This window comes from Dama dama, chromosome 1 (assembly GCF_033118175.1).
Source record: "Dama dama isolate Ldn47 chromosome 1, ASM3311817v1, whole genome shotgun sequence".
NCBI classification, from domain to species: domain Eukaryota; kingdom Metazoa; phylum Chordata; class Mammalia; order Artiodactyla; family Cervidae; genus Dama; species Dama dama.
Window position 1 is genome coordinate 78457387 of NC_083681.1, and position 23095 is coordinate 78480481.

Here is a 23095-nt window from a genome sequence, read left to right on the forward strand (position 1 = left end):
ATAAGATTTGACAAATTTGACCCAACCCTATGAGAACTGCTAGTTTTCAAGGTACAAATTCCTGGCAGTTCCTCCTTTCCTAGTAGCTGTTCTTGACTTTCTCTTTAGTCACTAAATTGTGTCCGACTCTTGTGACCCCATGGACTGTAGGCCACCAGACTCCTCTATCCATAGGATTCTCCAGGCAAGAAAACTGGAGTGGATTGCTGTTTCCTTCAGGGGATCTTCCCAACTCAGGAATCGAACCCAGGTCTCCTGCATTGTAGGCAGATTCTTTAACAACTGATCTATGAGGGATGCCAGTTCTTGATTTGGCTTTATACAATCTCAATAGCTGCAATTTAGAAACCATCGGAAATGTCTCAGGCCAACTTCATGCTGATATGAAATCACTTTGCTTAGGTGTCTCCACTCGAGTGCTCAGCCCTGCATATTCCAGGCACTGTAGCCCTTCCTGATCTGACTCAGTGTCTTCATCTCTACATGACTATCATGTTCTTCCTGTGCCCCACCATCATTCCATATCAGGGGCCAGTAATCACGATCTTTCTGTCATGGGCCACCAATTATCAAATATCTGAAAACTTTTGTTACATGTCTGTCTCTAATTTTCCAGTTATTTTTAGCAGCAGAGTTATTAAATTCCAAGATTCTGGTTACAGAGATTGACAAAAGCCCTTGGAAAATTCATGCGTCCAATTTTCCTACTTGTCTAAATTGAGCATTCTCTCATTTTTCCACATGGTGATTATCCATTTTTTTATTTAAATTATCAATTTTAAACTCAATGTTCTATTTTAATTATAGATTTCTAGATAATCTAAGTGTCTTCGGGAGTATATTTATTCTCCAATCTTTCTAAAAATGAAGATTGAACCATTTATGATAACCCATTTATCTCTAAATGATGCCTAGAATATGTTGTTTTTCAGTAAATATTAGTTTGATGAATGTAAGCCTTGAATTTTCACCAGAGTTCTAGAAGGATTCTTTTGAACTCATTTTCCAAGTTAAACTGAAAATAGAGATCAGTAATCTAACCACCAGAAATTCACTTTTTTATTCTCTCTCTGTGTATGATGCTTTTAAAGAATCTTTAAAATTAAGTTTTTGGTTTAAAATTGAGTTTTTGGTTTCCTTATCTTGCATATCTGCATAACAAGCCTAGTGACACCTGACCATTTGTCATTTAGGTAAATCTGTTCTGTGGAGCAAATTTTTTCCAATTATTTTTCTTTTTAAATTTTACTGAATTCAAGAATCCTCCAAGCTTAATGGGCTTAAAATTTTTTTATCGTGTTTTAGTTAATTACACACTTTAGGGACTTCAATTAATTAGGGGAAAATGTAAACTCCCTCAAGAACTGTGTTCCCCAAGGTTTCATTTGTTAACTTTGTAACGTTTAAGCTGTAGTAGAACTCATTAGAAGCTGATGTAAAAAGTGCCTGTGTATATGTATTTAGTTATACCTGCTATTCAAATTTGTTCTTTTAGAGCAAAAATAAAAAAATGTTGAAAATTTGTTACTTTGTTATTATATTTATTCTGTATTAATGATGATTTGCCTTCAGTTGTTTTACCTGGAGATATCTTCTATATATATTCAGTTATTGTTTTTAATACTGTTAAAAAAAAAAAAAGAAAACATGGAAAACAACATGAAGTTTCTAAATCTGAAATTTTAAAATATTTTCTTTTGGTAAGTTAAATTTATTTTACAATAATTGACTTCCTTCTCTAGTTTTTTAATTTTTTCCCTTATTTTAATAGATCACTTAGAAAGATCATTTTAAATCTGATAAAATCATGAGTGTTAAGAATATTAGAGGTCATTTAAACCAACTTCACTCTATCCACTCCACCTGAATCATCTAGTTTTATTCACAATATTGTCTTATGTTTTACAGGGATAGGCATGCCTGATGAGTAATATAATTTAATTTCTAAATTTCACTTGGAAATCCTTTTTAATTATGCTTACAATGAAAACTATCTGTAAAGTATCTTTCCTTGAGACAATGCTATTTAATTTATACTTTAGAAAGATGAGCTAGAGAGTTAGATGAGAGCTCTAATCAGTACAAGTCTTTCTGCAGTGACTGAAATGTTCTCTAATTAGCACTGTTCAGTATAGTGGCTATACAGTCATGTATGACTATTGAGCACTTGAGACTAAATCAGACCGTAGAATTTTACCTATTTTTATTATGTTTAATTTCTATTTAAACATTCACATAAAGTTACTAACTACTGAATTAGATAGCTCAGATGTGATGAACTAATGTTACATTTTGTTTTGAAATGTCTAGATTTAACATTACAGTTTGAAGAACTCATGCATTTTGGCAAATGTTTTGATAGTTTCTGAGTAATGTATTAGAAATTGTGAAAACTTCTAGGCTACAAATTTATGAAAGAAAATATTAAAATATCCATTTCTATTTCATTGTATTTTTAAACAGAATGAACTAAAGATTTCAAATTTGGGAAATGTTAATAGATTTACTGTTGTGTTGTACCTTTTTTCGTGATTTATACTCATCTGTATGCCCATTAAATTTGTTCACATTGTGATTCTCTATCAATATATTGCTTATCTACTTACTTATATCCCCACCTTCCTATTTGTCTATCTTATAATGTGTGCACTTATTATTAACTCAAAGCAAAACCTAGCATTTTTCCCATAGTATCTATTATTTTCAGTAATTATGTGATGTAGGTGTGATTATACTAGTATGAAAGAAGATAAATGACTTTCCCAAAGTCAATAAATCAATAAATGATAGCAACATATTTTAATCATAGGTTGGGTTGATGCCAACTATTTTGCTTTTGTGGCAGTTGAAATATTTATTAAAATAAATTAATAGAATTGACATAGATAAGTCAAATTTTATCATTGTGTTTATTTCTCTATATCTAAAAATATATGTGGAGCCCTATCCTCTTATGGATATATTGATTCCTATATAAGCATAGTGGGTCTTCCTAGGTGGTATGATGGTAAAAAATCTTCCTGTCAATGTAGAAGGCAAAAGAAACACAGGTTCCATCCCTGAATCCAGAAGAGTCCTTGGAGGAGGAAATGACAACTTCCTCCAGTATTCTAGTCTGAAAATTTCCATGGACAGAGGAATCTGGTGGGCTATAGTCCATGGGGTTGAAAAGTGTCAGATATGACAGAACCCTCAGGTAGCATAGAAGTCTGGTACAATAGACTAAAAAGCCTAAGTAACCAAACTACCTAAAGAATAGAAACTGGATTTAGAAAACCACAGTGGTCCCTGGTGCCTCAGACTGTGAAGAATCTGCCTGCAATGCAGGAGACCCGGATTCAATCCCTGGTCAAGAAGAAAATGCCTACCCCCTCCAGTATCCTTGCCTGGAGAATTCCAAGGACAGAGGAGACTGGCAGGATACATTCCCTGGGCTCGCAAAGAGTCAGACATGACTGAGTGACTTTCACTTCAAAGTGCTGTTTTACTAATATATATATATATATTTTGTTATATATATAATTAATCAATAAAATATAATTAATCAATTGTGTGTATATATATATATATATGTATATATATACACAGAGAGAGAGAGAGAGAGACCCAGATTCAACCCCTGGGTTGAGAAGAGAATGGCTACCCCCTGCAGCATTCTTGCTTGGAGAATGCCCTGGACAGAGGAGACGGGGGGCAACAGTCCCTGAGCTCGCAAAGAGTTGGGTACGAAAGACTAAGCACAGCACAGCATACACATATATAAATACAGACATCTGCCTACAGTGTGGGAGACCCAGGTTCGATCTCTGGGCCGGGAAGTTACTCTTGGGAAGAAAATGGCAACCCACTCCAGTACTCTTGCCTGGAGAATCCCATGGATGGAAGAACATGGTAGGCTACAGTCCATGGGGCCACAGAGTCAGACACAACTGAGTGAGTTCACTTTACTTCACTTCAATTTTATATATAAAATTATATAGAGGCTACAAAAAATATTCCAGAACAATAAATGATTGTGTTATTCCACATTTTACATTTTATCTTTTCTATGTATATGTGTGTGTGTGTATACATATATATATGTTTATTTGTGAGTTTATAATAAATAATTAGTTAAATATTATGTATAGAAATTTATATAACAACAGATATAACTAAAAAGCCCCATGTAATATATCACATCTTTTAACTGCTCTGTTTAGACAAGACCTCATTTTCTATGCTCTGAGTCTCACTCTCCTGTGATTTCACTGAGGGTCTCTCTCTGTGATGCTTATAATGAAGCCTCATAAGAGGCCAGAGATGTATGCACCTTCAAGAGCATCATGGCAACTTTGGAGGTCAGGACTCCGTCTCACAGCTTTGCTTTTATCTGGCTGTACATGGTGTTTTTATAGACTAACACTGAAGCTAATAGTACAGCTGACTAAAGATCTTCTTGTAGTTTACTCCTTCTTAAAAAATGAAGAGTTTTAAAGAAGCATTAAGTTTAATTTTGTGAATTCCTTATATTTTCCATCAGTATCTCTCAAGCCAGTATCACTGTCTCATAATTGGAGACAGAATTAGAATTTTGAAAGCCAAAATGAATTTTCTTATACTTGCTTATGGAGTAGAATTATAACTAGCACTAAATGAAAAAAATAAATAAATAAAACAGTCTAATCAAGCTTGGTTCGGCAAAATAATGTATTTTTCCAAGGACAGAAGCCTATATAGATTTCTCTGAGTCTTTAATATATTAAACACCAGATACTCCTGTGTACATTCTAATCCCCACATCTTTTTTACTTACAGATTTCAAGATAAGGAATTAACAAATGGCTGCAAAGAATTTTACAGTTGTTACTGAATTTATTCTTTTGGGACTGACAGACAATGCTGAACTGAAAGTTGTTCTTTTTGTATTGTTTCTGGTGATTTATGCTGTTACTTTGGTGGGGAATCTGGGCATGATCTTCTTAATCCAAATCACCCCCCAGCTCCACACACCCATGTACTTTTTCCTCAGCTGCCTTTCATTTGTGGATGCCTGCTATTCTTCTGTTATTGCACCAAAAATGCTGATCAGCTTCCTAGTTGTGAGGCAAACCACCTCCTTCTCTGCCTGCATAGTGCGGCACTTGTTTTTTCAGGTGTTCGTCACCACAGAAGGCTTCCTGCTGTCTGTGATGGCTTATGACCGTTATGTGGCCATTGTCAACCCTTTGCTTTATACTGTAGCCATGTCTAAGAGGAAGTGTGTAGGACTGGTCACTGGATCACTCATTGGTGGGATGATTAACTCACTGACACACACCATTAGCTTTGGGAGACTGTCTTTCTGCAGGTCCAATGTCCTCAGTCACTTCTCCTGTGATGTTCCCCCACTGCTGAAGCTGTTGTGTTCTGATACCTCCATGAACGAGCTGTTGCTCCTCACCTTCTCTGGAGTCATTGCCATGGCCACCTTCCTGATTGTGATCATTTCCTACGCCTTCATTGCTGTTGCTATCCTGAGGATCCGCTCAGCAGCAGGCAGACAGAAAGCCTTCTCCACTGTGCCTCTCACCTGACCGCTGTGACCACATTCTACGGCACCTTGAGTGTTAATTACATTCAGCCAAGTTCCCAGTATTCTGTAGAACAAGAGAAGGTGGTTTCCGTGATCTATACACTAGTGATTCCCATGTTAAACCCGCTGATTTACAGTCTGAGAAACAAAGAGGTAAAGGGTGCTGTGAGAAGGGTCATAGAAATAAAACATTTGTCATGCTAATTTCATGTTATTTAGCCCTATAGCAGTCAATCAGTCAATTCTTCCTTCACCAACATCCACGTGAATACAATGAATTCTAGAGTTTCTAAGTATAGGACAAATTATTTCATTCATTATTTCTAGAGTTTCTAAGTATAGTCCTTTTCATATAAGAAAATGAGACTAGAAATTAAAAGTGATTTTATGCATAAATGAATTTTTACAAAGCCTAACTAAAAACTCAGGTTATTAATATCTGCACTCATGGCTTTTAGTAAAATGATTTTGATAAATTTATTTTATCAATTCGTAGAATTATATGCATCTTCTCTGAAATTTGGAAAACAAAGTTTGTGAATATGTGTATACTATTGGAGATATAAAGAATTAAATATTTTTATAAAATACTTAAATGTATTGACTCAGAAAATTAAAATAATTTTATACATGGCATTTTATTTTCCTTTTAAAGCTTGTATTAAAATTTTAAATATTGGTAAATCCCTATATTAGCTAAAAAGGAGAATATGATTCCAAATGAGATTTTCTAACTAGTAGTGATTTTCTTACTTTTCTTCCTGTTCTTGGACATCCATGACCTCAACAAAAAAGATGGGTTGTTGGAAAATGATACCATTGTAATTTTCAATTTGCAGTAGTGTTCTCTTCCTAAAAAAAAAACCTAGTATAAAGATAGATACATATTTGGAATTTGAGAGTAGGTATAATTCAGCACCCTTTCAGCACCCTTCCCATTCATCTCTGATTTTCAGAATCTACTTCATATTCTTTTAAGATTAAAAAAGAAAGAAAGAAAAACCTCTAGCAATCTTTAAATCACATGATGGGTGTTACTGCTGGATAAGAGTTTCTATTCTGTAATGATGGTTTACTTATATAACTTCAAAACTCCCCATCATTTTAGAAATGATTATCTATTACCAAAGGTCCTGTGAATAATATTGCAATAAATTTTGAATATAAAAATTAGTTATACTATGGACAGTTTTCTGTCTTTCTAGAGTCTTTATTAACTATTGATATCATAAAGATACAGATTGGGATTTTTAAAACAAATGAGGAATGTTTAAAATAGTTAAACAAGCTTACATTCACTAGTTCATACTTCACAATGAAGACATAGTCAGTATGCTAGCAAGGATGACAGGATTTAAAGCAGGAAAAGCAATTTTTACCTTTCCTATGAAAAATAAAAACAAAATATTGTAAAAGTAGTTGTCTTTGCACATACATTTTGCAGGGGGCATGCCGTCCTTCCAATATCAGGGTCTTTTAAAATGAGTCAGCTCTTCACTGTCAGGGAATGTTTGACAGTAGGATCTCTGGGTGCTGTTTCCTGTCTCTCCTGAGTCCTCTCTTCCTCATCAGTTCCTGTCAGGAATGAGCTCAGCAGCGGCAGGCATCCCAGGACTGAGATCAAGAGATGGAATGCATGCATAGGATTCCCTTCATTTGCTTTTCCATATGGTGAAAGTGATTATTTCCGACCCTCTTTTGATATGGATTGTCTTTTGGCTTTAAGGCCTCTATTACTCTTTGTTTCCTTGGTAACTTGTAAAGTCTGGTCTTTTGATCTTTATCTGAAGAAGCTACCTTGTAATATGGTATATATACTCACACAGAGTTCAATAAAGCACCCTTGTTCCACTAGAGACTTGGGTCGCCGTGTGTCCTTTCTCTCCCTCTCTCTCGCCGTGTGTCCTCTCTCTCTCTCTCCCTCTCTCTGTCTCTCTCTCTCTCTCTGTGTGTGTTTCTGGCTGATTCTCTGGAGCGTGGAAGCCTGTCGAGCTCATTTTCCTGCCCAGGCTTTCAAGACCTCTTCGGGAGGGCACCTGTGCCTACTTGAGCTGTACAAGCCCTGTCCTAGGGCTTTATTGGCTTTCTGCCTGACCCAGGGAATGCTAGCCTCTTTCCTTCTTTCACTTTCTTATCGTCGACTCCAGACCACCAGGTTCTGGCCCCTTAAAGGACCGCAACATTTCACAGCTGGATTGATTTCCTTTAGGATTAACTGGTGTGATCTCCTTGCTATCCAAGGAACTCTCAAGAGTCTTTTCCAGCACCACAATTCAAAAAGATCAATTATTCAGCGCCCAGCCTTCTTTATGGTCCCACTCTCACATCTGTACATGATTACTGGAAAAACTGTAACTTGACCTTTGTCAACAAAGTAACGTCTCTACTTTTCCATATGCTGCCGAGGTTTGTCACAGATTTTCTTTCAAGGGTCAAGCATTTCTTCATTTGGTGGCTGCAGTCCCATACCGCAGTGATTTTGGAGCCCAAGAAAAACAGACCTGTCGCTGTTTCTCCTTTTTCCAAATCTATTTGCCATAGAGTGATGTGATCGGATTCCAACTTCTTGTTAGTTGCATCTATCAGAAATATATTCTCCCACCAAGGTTTGTCTTGTCTTTATTTCTTCTTCTGACAAGTGAAAGTTGCACAATCGCTCAGTCATGTCTGACTCTTTGCGATCCCATGGACTATACAGTCCATGGAATTCTCCAGGCCAGAATACTGCAGTGGGTAGGCTTTCCCTTCTCCGGGGGATCTTTCTGACCTAGGAGTGGAACCAGGGTCTCTTGCATTGCAAGAGGATTCTTTACCAACTGAGCTATGAGGGAAGCCCATTTTGACAACAAAAACGTGTAGAATTTCAGCATAGGATAAAATTATATATATATTTTTCTTTACAGTTAGTATTTTCTAACCTGAGTCTAATGAGATATATTATCATCTAAAAAGGTTATATTTTCCCTTGCTTTTATATACAAATACACAAATATATGAGCACCATTTATCAAAAAGAGCAGCTATTTTCTGTTTTGTATCAATTCTTCCTAATTTAGGGATTCATATGTATCTGGAAAACAATTCCCAATCAGTGTTGCTCCAGTATTCTATCGATCTATTCCTGTGCCGATATTACAGTTTATCAAACACTCTAGCCACTGTGTCTTAGTATGTGCGTGAACTGGAACATGTCCCTTGGTCTTCTTTTTCAGAAGGATTTAGCTATTTTTGATTGACTCCTTATACTTTTCATATAAGTTTTATAATCAATGCATATTGATGGAATTCTTTTATTTCTAATGCACAGATACAACTAAAATACACTTAACTTTGTCTTTTACAGGTTTAGTCTATGTCTCTAAACCATTTACAGCATCAAAAATGCTTCATGGAAAGAACCTGACACAATTTTGAATTTCTTTTAATTTCCTATTTTTCATATTAGTGTTGGTCAACATATTATTTATAGGTTTTCATTTTCTCATCAGAGATTCCCGATCTGGATACATTGACCCAGTAATATATGTCTGATTAGGTAAATACCCACGAGGGGGGGAAAAAATGACTGGAATTTCTCAATTGTTTTGAAAAAAATCTCCAGTTGAAATTAGAGTTCATATAAAAATAAGTATTTTTACAGTCACTGAAGCCTTAAATTAGGATTCTAAAAATTATGTAGCATTAAAGTTTGTTAGTTGGACCATTGCCCGACAGCAATTTAGCATTTGCTACCTTTCTACTAGAAAGATACTAACTTATCTTTATGTATACAAAAGTAGAAATTCCAATAGGTTCCAGCTTGTTTGAGGAGTTATTCCAGAGGGTATAATTGTGCATTGACAGTGAGCTGGACCCAGACAGTGGATGTTCCTCACTGCCTCCTCATCCTTGGAATATATGTTCTGCCCAGCATTCCTATAACAGGCATTGTTTAGGGACACAGCCCTGAGAGAAGAAGGTGCTGTTGAATAATCTGGACTGAATATATGACTGAATCCAGTTAAGGTCTCTCCACAAAATTTCAAGATTCTAGCAGGCAGGCAGGGGTGGCGATTTACAAAAAATCTGGTCTCCCAAGACAAGCTCATTTGTTAAGTTCCCTTGTTTATTAAACCTGCCACCTTCCATCTGGAGTGGTCAGACTCTTTCTGCTGTCTCTATTTGCCCTCCATGTATGGGGGCTAGTTTGCAACTGAAAACAATTATCTGTTAACATTTCCTATCTTGTCTTTACATTCCTTTAACATATTGCTCATATTTATGTTAATATTCACATATAAAATTTCAATGTATTTTTCTAGTTACTTTAGTAGTTTTATTGGCAAAACTACTATTGGGGGAACAGTGGCTGACTTTATTTTGCGGGGCTCCAAAATCACCGCATATGGTGATTGCAGCCATGAAATTAAAAGACGCTTGCTCTTTGGAAGGAAAGTTATGACCAACCTAGACAGCATATTAAAAATCAGAGACATTACTTTGCCAACAAAGGTCCGTCTAGTCAATGCTATGGTTTTTCCAGTAGTCATGTATGGATGTGAGAGTTGGACTATAAAGAAAGCTGAGCACCAAAGAATTGATGCTTTTGAACTGTGGTGTTGGAGAAGACTCTTGAGAGTTCTTTGGACTGCAAGGAGATCAAACCAGCCAATACTAAAGGAAATCAATCTTGAATATCCATTGGAAGGACTGATGCTGAAGCTAAAACTCCAATACTTTGGCCACCTGATGTGAAGAACTGACTCACTGAAGAAGACTGTGATGCTGGGAAAGAGTGAAGGCAAGAGGAGAAGGAGACAACAGAAAATGAGATGGTTGGATGGCATCATTGACTCGATGGACTAAGTCTGAGTAAGCTCCAGGCATTGGTGATGGACAGGGAAGACTGGCATGCTGCAATCCATGGGGTCACAAAGATGGATGGCATCACTGACTCGATGGACTAAGTTTGAGTAAGCTCCAGGTGTTGGTGATGGACAGGGAAGCCTGGCATGCTGCAATCCATAGGGTCACAAAGAGTTGGACATGACTGAACTGAACTGAACTGAACTGAAAAATCTCTAGGTCCATTCATGTTCCTGCAAATGGCCTTATTTGATCTTTTAATGACTGAGTAATATTCCATTGTATATATGTGTATATATATTCATTCCTCTGTTTTTGGACATTTATGTTGCTTCTATGTCTTGACTACTGTAAACAGTGCTGCAATGACATTTGGTTGTGTATATATTTTGAATCATATTTTTCTCCATGTATATGCCCAGGAGTGGGATTCCAGGGTCATATGGTAACTCTATTTTTATCTTTTATGTAACCTCCATACTGTCCTCCATAGTTTCTGTACCAATTTATATTCCCACCAATATTTTAGGAGGGTTCCTTTCTCTTCACACCCTTTCCAACATTTACTGTTTGTGGATATTTTGAAGATAGCCATTCTGGCTGATGTGAGGTAATATCTCATTGAAGTTTTGATTTGATTATTTTTCTAATAATCAGCAACACTGAACATATTTTCATATGTCTCTTGACCATCCGTATGCCTTATTTTGAGAAATGACTAGGGCTTCTGATCATTTTTTATTGGATTATCTAGATTGTTTTGATGTCATACAAACTTTTCACTAGCCCTTGGTCTTGGTTATAGATTTTCCCTTATTGCTTTATCTGAATGTTTTATGCTTTAGCATTTTACACTGAAGTTTTTTTTTTTTTTTTCTTTCATTTTGAGTGCATTTTTATAAGGTTCAGGTCAGCATTATTTATTTGTTTGTTTTTGCCTCTGTACTCCCAATAACGTCAGCACGTTTTTATTTATTTATTTATTTTAATTGGAGGCTGATTACTTTACAATATTGTATTGGTTTTGCCATACACTGACATGAATCTGCCACAGGTGTACATGTGTTCCCCATCCTGAACACCCCTCCCACCTCCCTCCCCATCCCATCCCTCTGGGTCATCCCAGTGCACCAGCCCTGAGCACCCTGTCTCATGCATCGAACCTGGACTGGAGATTCATTTCACATATGATAATATGCATGTTTCAATGCCATTCTCCCATATCATCCCACCCTCGCCCTCTCCCACGGAGCCCAAAAAACTGTTCAATACATCTGTGTCTCTTTTGCTGTCTCACATACAGGGTTATCATTACCATTTTTAAAAGGCTATCATCCATTTTCTGGATATACCATCTTTTTTATCCATATATATATATATATATTAAAGGAGATATTGGTTGTTTTGTGTCATGTTGTTTAAAAATTGTATTCCAGTGAAGGTTTTTTATTAAACTTCATGGGATAAACAAATAATTTTATTGCAAGATACTGAACAAAGCATATATTGTAGACTAATAGCCTCAGTAAAGTTGCAGAATTATTAAGTAGAGTTAAAGGTAGCACACGGGAAAATGTAGAAGTCATTTACAAAAAGCAAGATAGCTGTATCCCTGCCATGTATCAGGCCTTAGAAATATGGCAAAGTGCCAACAATGAGATCGGTTCCCTTTGCTTCCCACAAGCAGAATAATGAATTGTGCAGTTAAATACTGAAAGTCAATTAAAACTTACTGCATAAACACTGTTGATAAAAATTGGAAACATCAACCCAAGGAAAGAGAGCCAACACAATTAATTCATCAGTACTTCCTTTACTCAAGAATGCAAAAAAAGTAGAACATTACTTTTAAACATGGACAAATATTTTTATTCAAAAAGACAAAATTATTTTACTACCCATTCAATCAAACTACCAGTTATGAAGAAAGAATTACTACTTGAGAGAACAAGAAGTACCAATCTGGGAGCTACTGAAGGATCCCAAAGTTTATCTTGATTTAAATGTCCTGTGATTTCAACAAAATGTATGGATTGAGACAAAATCAGGCTGCAGTTGGACCTATGAATTGCTGAATTGCAACATATTTTCAGTTAATAGGTGAATAGATTCTTATAAGGAATTAGAGGAATTAATGATAAAAAATGTGGGATCTCAATGTAAAGAATAAGGGTATTTGAGAAAATAAATGTGATTGATAACTTCAAATACACAGATGAAACATACTGGGGAAAAGTATGAAGGCAAAAACAAAAGAAAATAAAAAACTCACAGACACACACAATATGCCACAATTTTATTCCAAAAGATGAGAAAACATTCAGAAACCTGGACAGTCATTTCTTTGTCTATATCCATCTAACACAGTCTACTAACATGTACTTAATTTATGTACAAAATTGGTCTTTTGTGCTCAAGGCATTTTTTAAAATATTTTTTTCATTAATCTCTTTGCAGCAATTAGAAGTGCCTAGTATATGTAATATAATCTATAAATAATTGTTGAACATATTTATACTCACTACTTAATTTGGAGGCGCATAGAACAAAATTTAGAGCCCATAACCAGTTTATAGAAATTGTATTGCATGTTAATAAAAAAGGTTGCATGATTTTTTCCACATCCTATGTAGTGCGCATTTTACATCTTTATTCCTCAAGCTATAGATTAAGGGATTCAACATAGGGATAACGAGAGTATAAAATATGGAAGCCAGTTTATCAGTGTCAAAGGAATGGCTGGACTCTGGTTGCACATACATAAACAGTAAAGTCCCGTAGAACACTATGACCACAGTCAAGTGGGATCCACAGGTAGAAAAAGCCTTGTGCCTGCCTTCAGCAGAGCTCATCCTGAGAATGGTTACGAGAATGAGAAGGTAAGACACAAGAACTACTAGAAGAGAGAAAATCAAATCAAACCCAGCTAAAATCAGAATAATCATTTCTACTTCAGGTGTATTTGAGCAGAGCAAAGATAACAAAGGAAGACTGTCACAGTAGAAATGACTAATGACTCTGTAGCCACAGAAAGATAAATTAAATAATTTTACAGTGACGAGAAGAGAGACAAACGTGCTGTAGACATAGGGGATCGCTACTAGCACCCAGCACACTCTTTGTGACATGATGACTGGGTAGAGGAGAGGGTTACAGATGGCCACATAGCGGTCATAAGACATTGCTGACAGAATAAAAATTTCACTAACAATAAACACAAGAAAGAAAGCTAGCTGTGTAGCACAAGAGTAATAGGAGATTACATTTTGATCCTCAACAAAATTTACCAACATTTTGGGTCCCACAGCTGTTGAATAACTAAGATCTGTAAAAGCGAGGTGTCTAAGAAAGAAGTACATGGGTGTCTGTAGCTTGGAGTCCATCTTGGTGAGGATGATCATGCCCAAGTTGCCCACCACTGAGATCACGTAGATGATGAGGAAGAGCCCAAACAATGGAGCCTGCAGTTCAGGGTGGTTGGTAATTCCCATAAGGATGAATTCATTTAGCACTGTTCCATTGTGAGTCTCCATTCAGGTTTATTAGAGAACCTATTCTGGGTAGAAACATCAACATAGTCAATAGGTTCTATGTATCATCACCTGGGAGAGTTTCACTATGCAAAGCTAGTATAAACAGATTAAACTTTCCAGTTTAGGATACTTGAAAATAAACTCATCTGGTGGCTCAGATAGTAAAGAATCTGCCTGCAGTTCAGGAGATCTGGGTTCAATCCCTGAATTGGGAAAATCCCCTGGAGAAAGGAATATTAACCCACCCCAATATTCTGGCCCAGAGAATCCCAAGGACAGAGGAGCCTGGCAGGCTACAGTCCATGGGGTTGCAAAGAGTCAAACATGACTGAGCAACTAACACTTTCATCTTCCTACCTACAATAAAACATATAGTGAGAGAGACAAAGAGAGTTGCTGGTTCTCAACTGGAAATTATGCTACTAACCCAAGGACATTTGTCAGAATTGAGAGGACATGTTAATTGTTACAAGTGGAATGTGGAAGCTACCAGCATATGATGATTAGAGGTCAGTGATGCCTCTAAACATCCTATAAAACACCATATCTGTCTAAAATATCAATAGTACTAAAGTTGAAAAACCAGGATGTTATAGATAGATGATAGATAAATAGATACATATATACATATATAGATGTATAGATACAGACAAGAAATACAATAGATAACAGACATAGATAGGACAAAAAAAAGTTAAGACATAAATTTGAGGGCTACATATATAAACTATTATTGTGCTGTTCTTATAAACTTTCTGTAATTTCTATCTAGTCATTTATATAATTGCAATTACATAGTGACATGTATGGAGAAGGCAATGGCACCCCACTCCAATACTCTTGCCTGGAAAATCCCATGGACAGAGGAGCCTGGTGGGCTGCAGTCCATGGGGTCGCTACCAGTCGGACACGACTGAGCGACTTCACTTTCCCTTTTCACTTTCATGCATTGGAGAAGGAAAGGGCAACCCACTCCAGTGTTCTTGCCTGGAGAATCCCTGGGACGGCGGGGCCTGGTGGGCTGCCGTCTATGGGGTCGCACAGAGTCGGACAGAACTGAAGCGACTTAGCAGCAGCAGCAGCAGTGACATGTATAAATTAAATTTAATAATATGACAATACATATGCCAATTATATAATAAATTATGATGCAATTAAATACTATCCATTGTAAAATTTTAAAACCAGAATTCAGAAAATCTATAGAACTTGCTACTCCAACACAGAGTTCCATACAGTTCTATGCACAGTTGATATAGGCTGAAACAGTTGACACGCTTGACACATTTTAGACAGCTGTATAAATAAGAAAACTATCATAGATTGCAGTGAGACATATTTGTATTTCTGTGAAGAAACATATAAGACATATAATAAGTAGGTAGAAAGATAGACGATAGATAGAATCTCTGTATTAAATTTCCTTATGGTATATAAAAAGGGCTAGTTTGGGCAAATAATTCAACTTATCTGAAAGTTTATTTTCATACACAAAACCAATACAATTACAGGATTGTTGGGTGGGAAAATGAGGATTAAATAATTAAATGCCTTTATGTTACCTGGAAATCAAGTACATATTGGTTTAAATATATATATATATATATTTATTAAATTATATATATATATTTATATATATAATGGAGTCAATATCTTAGCTCAAAGAGATCTTATTTATGTATGTAAATTCATCTGCACTGTGGCATACCTTATTTGTCAAGGCAATATGATTAACAGGTGAGGATTATATAATGTACAATGGAATACATACAATTTACTCCAAGTCTTGCCCTTTCTGCAGAAATAATATTGGGCCATCAGAGTGCTTGGATTTTTTTATCTTCTAAATTTTTTAGTTATTTTAGTAAAATATGAATAAAACTTTATTTTGATATATATTTTCTTAAAATATTAATTTGACCCAAGGGGCATATTCACTATAATGGACTTCTACTAATTTGTAAGAATTCAAATGTACTTTGTTATGCAAGAACCCAGCGTAAAATGAGGAAATTTGAGCAAATTGGAAGAAAGAGAAGTCATTAGCATTGTTTTCATATCTTGAATATCATAACTTGCTTTGAATAAAGAGATGCTATACTTTACAAGGGTGCCGGAAAAAAAAAAAAAAGGGTGCCGGGAGCCGGCACGCGAGATCCCACCCATGACAAGGTCATGAGGAAGAAAACCTGACGGGCAAGGCGGATCAGGTTTTCTGGGATTCCGAAAAGCTGCCCAAGGCGCTCACCTTAAAGATGATATCTGTCGTTCTGGTGCTTGCTTCATTAGACTACTCCCTAATTTCTGTGACACAGGCAGAAGGCCTTCCCCGATCTCTTCCCAAATAAGAATCAATTTAGAACTTTAACCAATAAGTTTCCCGGGTGGTGGTATTTTATGAGATTATCCAGGGTGAAAAGAGGGTTTTAATTTAAACTCCTTTGCTGGTATTTTAGTTTGTTTGGCAAATGCGTCTATGCCCTTGGTGCTAATATGCATGATTGCTTATAATACCCTAATCATAAAACAGCATCAAGAACCTGATCACATAAAGGCCCTAATAGGCACAGAGCCCTTCGGGGGTGAGGAAGCCCTATTAGAGAACATAAAAATATTATTCTAAAAGTGGTTATAATTAAAGATTTAGAAAAATAAGAGATTACAATTGTTAATTTTAACCAGGAATGCTAAACAGGGGCTGCCTCACTGGAGCTGCAGAGTCTTTGTGTGGTAAACCTTTTAGATAAATTTAACTGATAACTTCTGCAAAAGGACTGACCTTTGTGTTCATTAAAGAATAGATTACAGGAAACAGCTTTGCATTCACCTAGGTCATAAAATGTCAGTAGGCCCCAAGTCCAGAAGATAAAGCACAAGACCCTCATAAACAAAGAAGTATGCAGAAAACACCCTGGTTTGGTGAAGAACAAGCTGATGTAATGTTAAACTATCTTCCCCTTAGAAATGTACTCATTTAGGGTATAAATGTCACGGTAAAAAATAAAGCATTGCCAGACTCTGCCAGACCCTGCAAACACCCCCGTCTGGTCATTCTCTCTCTCTCTCTCTCTCTCTCTCTCTCTCCTCCTCGCAGACTTGGCCCTATCAAGGCTGGTCTCACGTGTCTTCTCTCTCTCTCTCTCGCCGATGCCATTCATTCTGAGGGTATCCCCTGGATCCTGCCGAGGCTGGACCCCGACAAGGGGACTTCCCCGGTGCCTCAGTGTTAAAGAATTTGCCTGCCAATGCAGGAGACATGAGTTCAATCCATGGGTCAGGAAGATCCCATGGAAAGGAAATGGCAACATACTCCAGTATTCTTGCCTGGAAAATCCCATGGACAGAGAAGCCTGGCAGGCTACAGTCCATGGGGTCACAGTCACCTGGAACTTAGCAACTGAGCACAATGCATCACAGTATGATAAAAAAATGTTCAAAGTCCCTATATTGCATAATAATGTACTAGAGTGATGGGATAAAATACACTATAGAATTGTTATACATGGATCCTTGCATATCATTGCAAAATTTACATCTTACGCCAAAGAAATTCCTTCAAACTATAATACAAAACATAATTATTTTTATATCATTAAATAAAAATATATCTGAAGGTCCCTAATAATAAACACATCAAGAATATACCAGTGTAAGAAGTGGATGGCAGATTAAGGTAGATAATTATTAAATTTAAAATATTGTGAGCCTGAATATTTCTTTAAAGAAATAGAAATGATACAGGTTGAAATAAAAATTACAGTGACAGTAATCTCTAAAGGATCTCTATAAGAAAAGGAATAAAAGCACAATTTTATAACATTACATGTAAAAATGATTACATGAAATCTGCATTTAATTCACTCAAAATACTGCTTACAATTTTATGACCTCCTAATCACCAATCTTACCTTGATGCATACACTTTTCTTATATCAGAAATACTGAAATGTGCATCACTAGAGAATAATTTTAGAAAAATATCTTCAATATATTTAATAAGAAGCACGCCAGGCCTCCCTGTCCATCACAAACTCCCAGACAGGACTGAGCGACTGAGCTAAACTGAACTGAATATGAAACTTGTTTTTGTTTCTTTGCTTTGTTTTGTAAATATGAAACAGTGAGAAAATACAAACTTAGCAAATTTCGATTTTCCTGTAAATATGAGAAAAGATAGAAGTGTTTTTGCTTTTCTCTCATGCTTTAGCATTTTACAAAAACCAAATAGTTTTCTCAGAGTTTAATATCTTTGTTGAATACCAATTTATTTTTTTAAAGCTATACCTCATGGGATAATTATATATTTTCTGTCAGATCTCACTTGAAATCAAAGAACATGTTGATCATTGTACCATTACCATAAAACTAGCTACTTGAAAGTCTCTTAATATGCAAATAATGTTTTCTATGTCTCAGTGTGAGGTGGGAATTCCGTTTTGCCTCATCAAGGGATCTGGAAAGAATTATACTTTTACATGTATTTAAATAATCATTAAGTATTAAATTATGTTGAGGGGAGGTCACAAAAAAGCACCTGGAGCACTAACTAACTAAGAATTCAGAAGGAGTTAAAAAAGAAAGACAAGACCCCAGTTTCTGAATTTTCCCAGTTTCTAAAAATTCACATCTCTTTTGTTATGTATCATTTGCTCTCTACTTTGCCCTCCATTAGAGATATCATTGTTTATACAAAACAAATATCATGGTAATGTTTCAAAGATGCTTTTCAGCATTTTGCCTGTCATCCTATGGACTAGCATTCAACAAATTATTATGAAGAGACAAGAAGAGAGGTCCTATTCCTGCTCAGGAATTATGGAGTAGAGAAAACAAAACGGTATCAGAAATGGTCTCATTTTGCTTGGGCTTTGCCATTGAGCTAAACTGTAACTTTGAATATGTCACTGAAACATTGTTGATATTGAAAATGAGGCATCACATGCGATATCCTGTCATTTTACCTGTAAAAGCATTTCTCATGATTCTCACCTGTATTTCTGACATGGCTAAATGAGAAGAATTTATGGATTTCTTTCACTTTTTGAGATTCTCCCTGAGGAGATGCCAAGCAATTTGTTGATTATCCCTAAAGTATTGAGAGCAAAACAGCATGTCTAGAGATTGTCTTTTAATTGTCTGGGACATTTTTCTTTCCTTCCTTACTTCCTGACTTCCTTCCTCCCACCCCCCCTTCCTTCTTTGCATATATATACATACATTTATATATCTTTTTAATCTTGGTTGACTTTCCTTTTGTAGCACACAAGACTCTTGATTAAATCTTGCATCTCTAGGGCATGCAAACCGAGAGTCAGTATTTCCACAGGTTCTTCTCAAATGTGTGACTGTGGAGAAATTTTCAACATTGTTTTATTACAGTATTTAATATATTTAGGAAATTAAAATAATACATTATGCTAATATGAGATGTTTCTTCCTTGATTTGTTGCCCATGTGATTGTTTTTACTTACCTCTCAGAGACAGAAATTAGTTACTTACTGTTACTTCTTATTTCTGGAGAAGGAAATGGCAACCCACTCCAGTATTCTTGCCTGGAGAATTCCATGGACAGAAGAACCTGGTTGTCTACAGTTTATGGGGTCACAAAGAGTTAGACACGACTGAGTGACTAAGCTCACCACAGCACTTCTTATTTCGTAGTGAGTGTCTGTCACAAGGCTGTTTACAACTTCTGTTTTTTTCTTTTTCTTCACTGCATAAACTACTGTTTTAGTTATTACAGTCTGTTACCCCATTCCAATAAACACCTGTGTCATCACAAGCTCCCTGTGCCTGCCTTTAATAACCACACCTCTTTCCTCCTCTGCCACCATTCCCAACCCTTGGCCATCACTAATCTTTTCCATTGCTACACTTTTTCATATAGAAAATCGGGATTGGAATTTTCTCTCAACATAAATCTCTTGAGATTCTTTGGCACTTTTGTGTGTATAGATCATCTGTTCCCTACATTGTTGAGTAGTATTCCATGATATTGATGATAATTTGTTTAAACATTCACTTATGGAAAGACTTATGGGTTCTTTCCACTTTTCTACTATGATAAATACAGCTACCATGAACTCTCACTTAAAAGTGATTGCATTTTTGGTGTTGAAAGTTCTCCTCTACTCTTATAGGTTCTTTTGACCTCAAATAGATGGACATTTCTGCTATTTCTGGGCTTTGACCACCACACAAAAATAAATAAATGAATCAATAGCTCAAGGGGAAGAAAAATGTCTTCTTTACACAGTGGCTTTTGCCTGGATTAATAATTAGATTGACAAAAGACTAACAGGACCAAATCAAATATATTTTATTTAGTACATTTAGATTGTACATGTAGATGGGAGTCATCACCAGACTAATTAAGATCCAAGAAATGGGTAGGCTTAATTGCTTATATGGGCTTCACAAGTGGCCTAGTGGTAAAGAATCTGCCTGCCAATGCAAAAGACAGAAGAGAATTGGGTTTGATTCCTGGGTTGGAGTAGGAAATGGCAACTTACTGCAGTATTCTTTCCTGGAAAATTCCATGGATAGAGGACCCTGGTGGGCTAGTCTATAGGGTCACAAAGAGTCAGACACAACTGAGCAAATGATCACACAAATGTTTATATAGCTAGGCTGAGCCAAAAGCAGCAATTGTATACAAGTCACTAAATATAAATGGGAAAACTAAAGACAAAGGAACTTAATTCTGAATATTCATTAAAAAGGACTGATGTTGAAGTTGAAGCTTCAATACTTTGGCCATCTGATACAAAAAGCCAACTCATTGGAAAAGATCTTAATGCTGGGAAAGATTAAGGGCAGGAGGAGAAGAGGGTGACAGAGGAGGAGATGGTTTGATGGCATCACTGACTCAGTGGACATGAACAAACTCCAAGAGACAGTGAAGGACAGGGAAGCCTGACGTGCTGCAGTTCATGGGTCATAAAGAGTCAAACATGACTTAGTGACTGAAGAACAACATTTAAAATGAAAAAAAAAAAAAAAATTTAGCAAACTTTGTAAATCTCTACATATTTTGTTCTCTTTCTGGTTCATCTTTTGAGGGACTATACAATGCACAGCAAGATTTATTTTAGAAATGGGATATTGGGATATATATAGTCATAGTTTATTTTTCTCAAATCCAGATATTAGATTCTTGTACTTTTTTCTGTTATAAAAGTCACACTTATTCACTGAAGATAATTTAGAAATGTACATATCCAAAAATATTAATTTAAACATTTTCATGTTCTCAGAAGCTATCAATATGTAATCATCATTTTACTGTATCTTTGTCCAACATACATTTTCCAAAAACCAAAATTTTTCCGCATTTATATTTGGAATATTTATATTCAGTACATATTTTTCTTAGTAATTAAAAAAAATCAACTATATAAATTCTTTACATTTTACCTCACTTGAAAAAGTACCTACAATTATTTCCTATTCCAATAAACTATTTAAATTTGAATTTGATTGACTACATAAAGAATTTAATCCATGATGGTGAAAAAAAATATTCAATCTATGATGCAAATAAAGTTTCATGAGTGTTAAAAATACTAAATATAACCAAAGAAAGTGGAAATTTAGAAGGATTAGGAGAGTTCACAAGACATAATATTTATATAGTGGTACTTATCTTACTACACTTTCACTAGAAACATACTATAGAACAAATCATGGAATTACCTTCTTTTGCTTCTTATAAGAAGAATTATCAAATTGATCTTAATAAAATATATCATAAGCTTTTATGAACCAATATTGAGGAAAGTCACCCCATGAAAGAGACAGTAAGCCTAATTCAGTATAGAATAGATCACTTATGTAAAGATGTACAAATATTAAACAAGAAATATTCTTGATCTTCCCAGAGGTCAGTAAGTGCAACAATCTTATGAAACAAAGGTCCATATAGTCAAAGCTATAGATTTTCCAGTAGTCATGTACAGATGTAAGAGTTGTACCATAAAGAAGGCTGAGAGCTGAAGAATTGATGCTTTCCTATTACAGTGCTGGAGAAGACTCTTGAGAGTCTCTTGGAGTGGAAGAATATCAGAGTCAATCCTAAAGGAAATCAACCCTAAATATTCATTGGAAGCACTGATGCTGAAGCTAAAGCTCCATAATTTGGCCCCTTAAAGGGAAGAGCAATCTCATTGGAAAAGACCCTGATGCTGGGAACGATTGAGGGCAAGAGGAGAAAAGGGTGGCAGAGAATGAGGTGGTTAGTTAATATCGATGACTCAAAGGGTATGAGTCTGCTCAAACTCAGGGAGATGGCAGAGGACAGGGAAGCTTGAAATGCAGCAGTCCATTGGATCCCAAAGAGTCGGACATGACTTACCAGCTGAACAACAACATTAAACAAAAAGAAGCAGTTAGGAATCAGAATCTCCAAAAGTTTTAAATACAAAGTCGAAAGTGTCCATGGGAGACCTCAAGAGATTTATTTTTTCTGCATCACTGAGATATAATTGGCTTACAGCATTGTGGAAGTTTGTGGTGTACAATATGTTATCTGATACGCTTACACACTGCAGCATGATTACAGCTTAGCATGAGGTAATACCTCCATCAGTGGAAGGAGAGGGGAGTGGCAGAGGATAAGATGATTACATAGCATCACTGACTGAATGGACATGAATTTGAGCAAACTCCAGGATTCCCTAGTGGCTCAGTGGGAAAGAATCTGCCTGCCAATGCAGGAGATGAGGGCTCAATCCCTGGGTCAGGAAGATCTCCTGGAGAAGGAAGTGGCAACCCACTCCAGTATTCTTGCCCGGGGAATCCCATGCAGTGGAGCCTGACTGGCTACAGTCCATGGGGTCTCAAATAGTCGGACATGACTTACCAACTAAACAACAAAGATGGGATATAGTGGCAAACAGAGAAGCCTAGAGTGCTGCGATTTATGGGGTTGCAAAGACTTGAACGTGACTTAGCGATTGAACACCACCAACAACAATACCTCCATCATATTACCGTTTCTTTTGTGATGAAAGCATTTAAATATTGCTCTCTTAACCTTCAGGCATACAGTAGAGATTGCTAACTATAATCAAGGAAATTGATCTTGATTGGAATGTCCACTGGTACAGAGAACGAACTGGTTGAAATAAAACATTGTGCTGATTTTGTGGGTTACTGAACTGC

The 23095-nt window shown here is 36.2% G+C and overlaps 2 protein-coding genes across 2 annotated transcripts; one reads left to right on the top strand and one right to left on the bottom strand.

Annotated features, from left to right (window-relative positions):
• The first annotated feature begins 4820 nt into the window (after window positions 1–4820).
• Window positions 4821–5758, top strand: LOC133056123 (olfactory receptor 5J3-like). Its single transcript, XM_061141231.1, is given in 2 exon segments — window positions 4821–5535; window positions 5538–5758. Coding segments are annotated over 2 exon segments (936 nt in total).
• A 7232-nt stretch (window positions 5759–12990) lies between these two features.
• Window positions 12991–13932, bottom strand: LOC133068184 (olfactory receptor 8K3-like). The gene has a single exon (XM_061159356.1). The coding sequence runs from the start codon at window positions 13930–13932 to the stop codon at window positions 12991–12993; it is 942 nt and encodes a 313-aa protein (XP_061015339.1).
• Between the last annotated feature and the right edge of the window lie 9163 nt (window positions 13933–23095).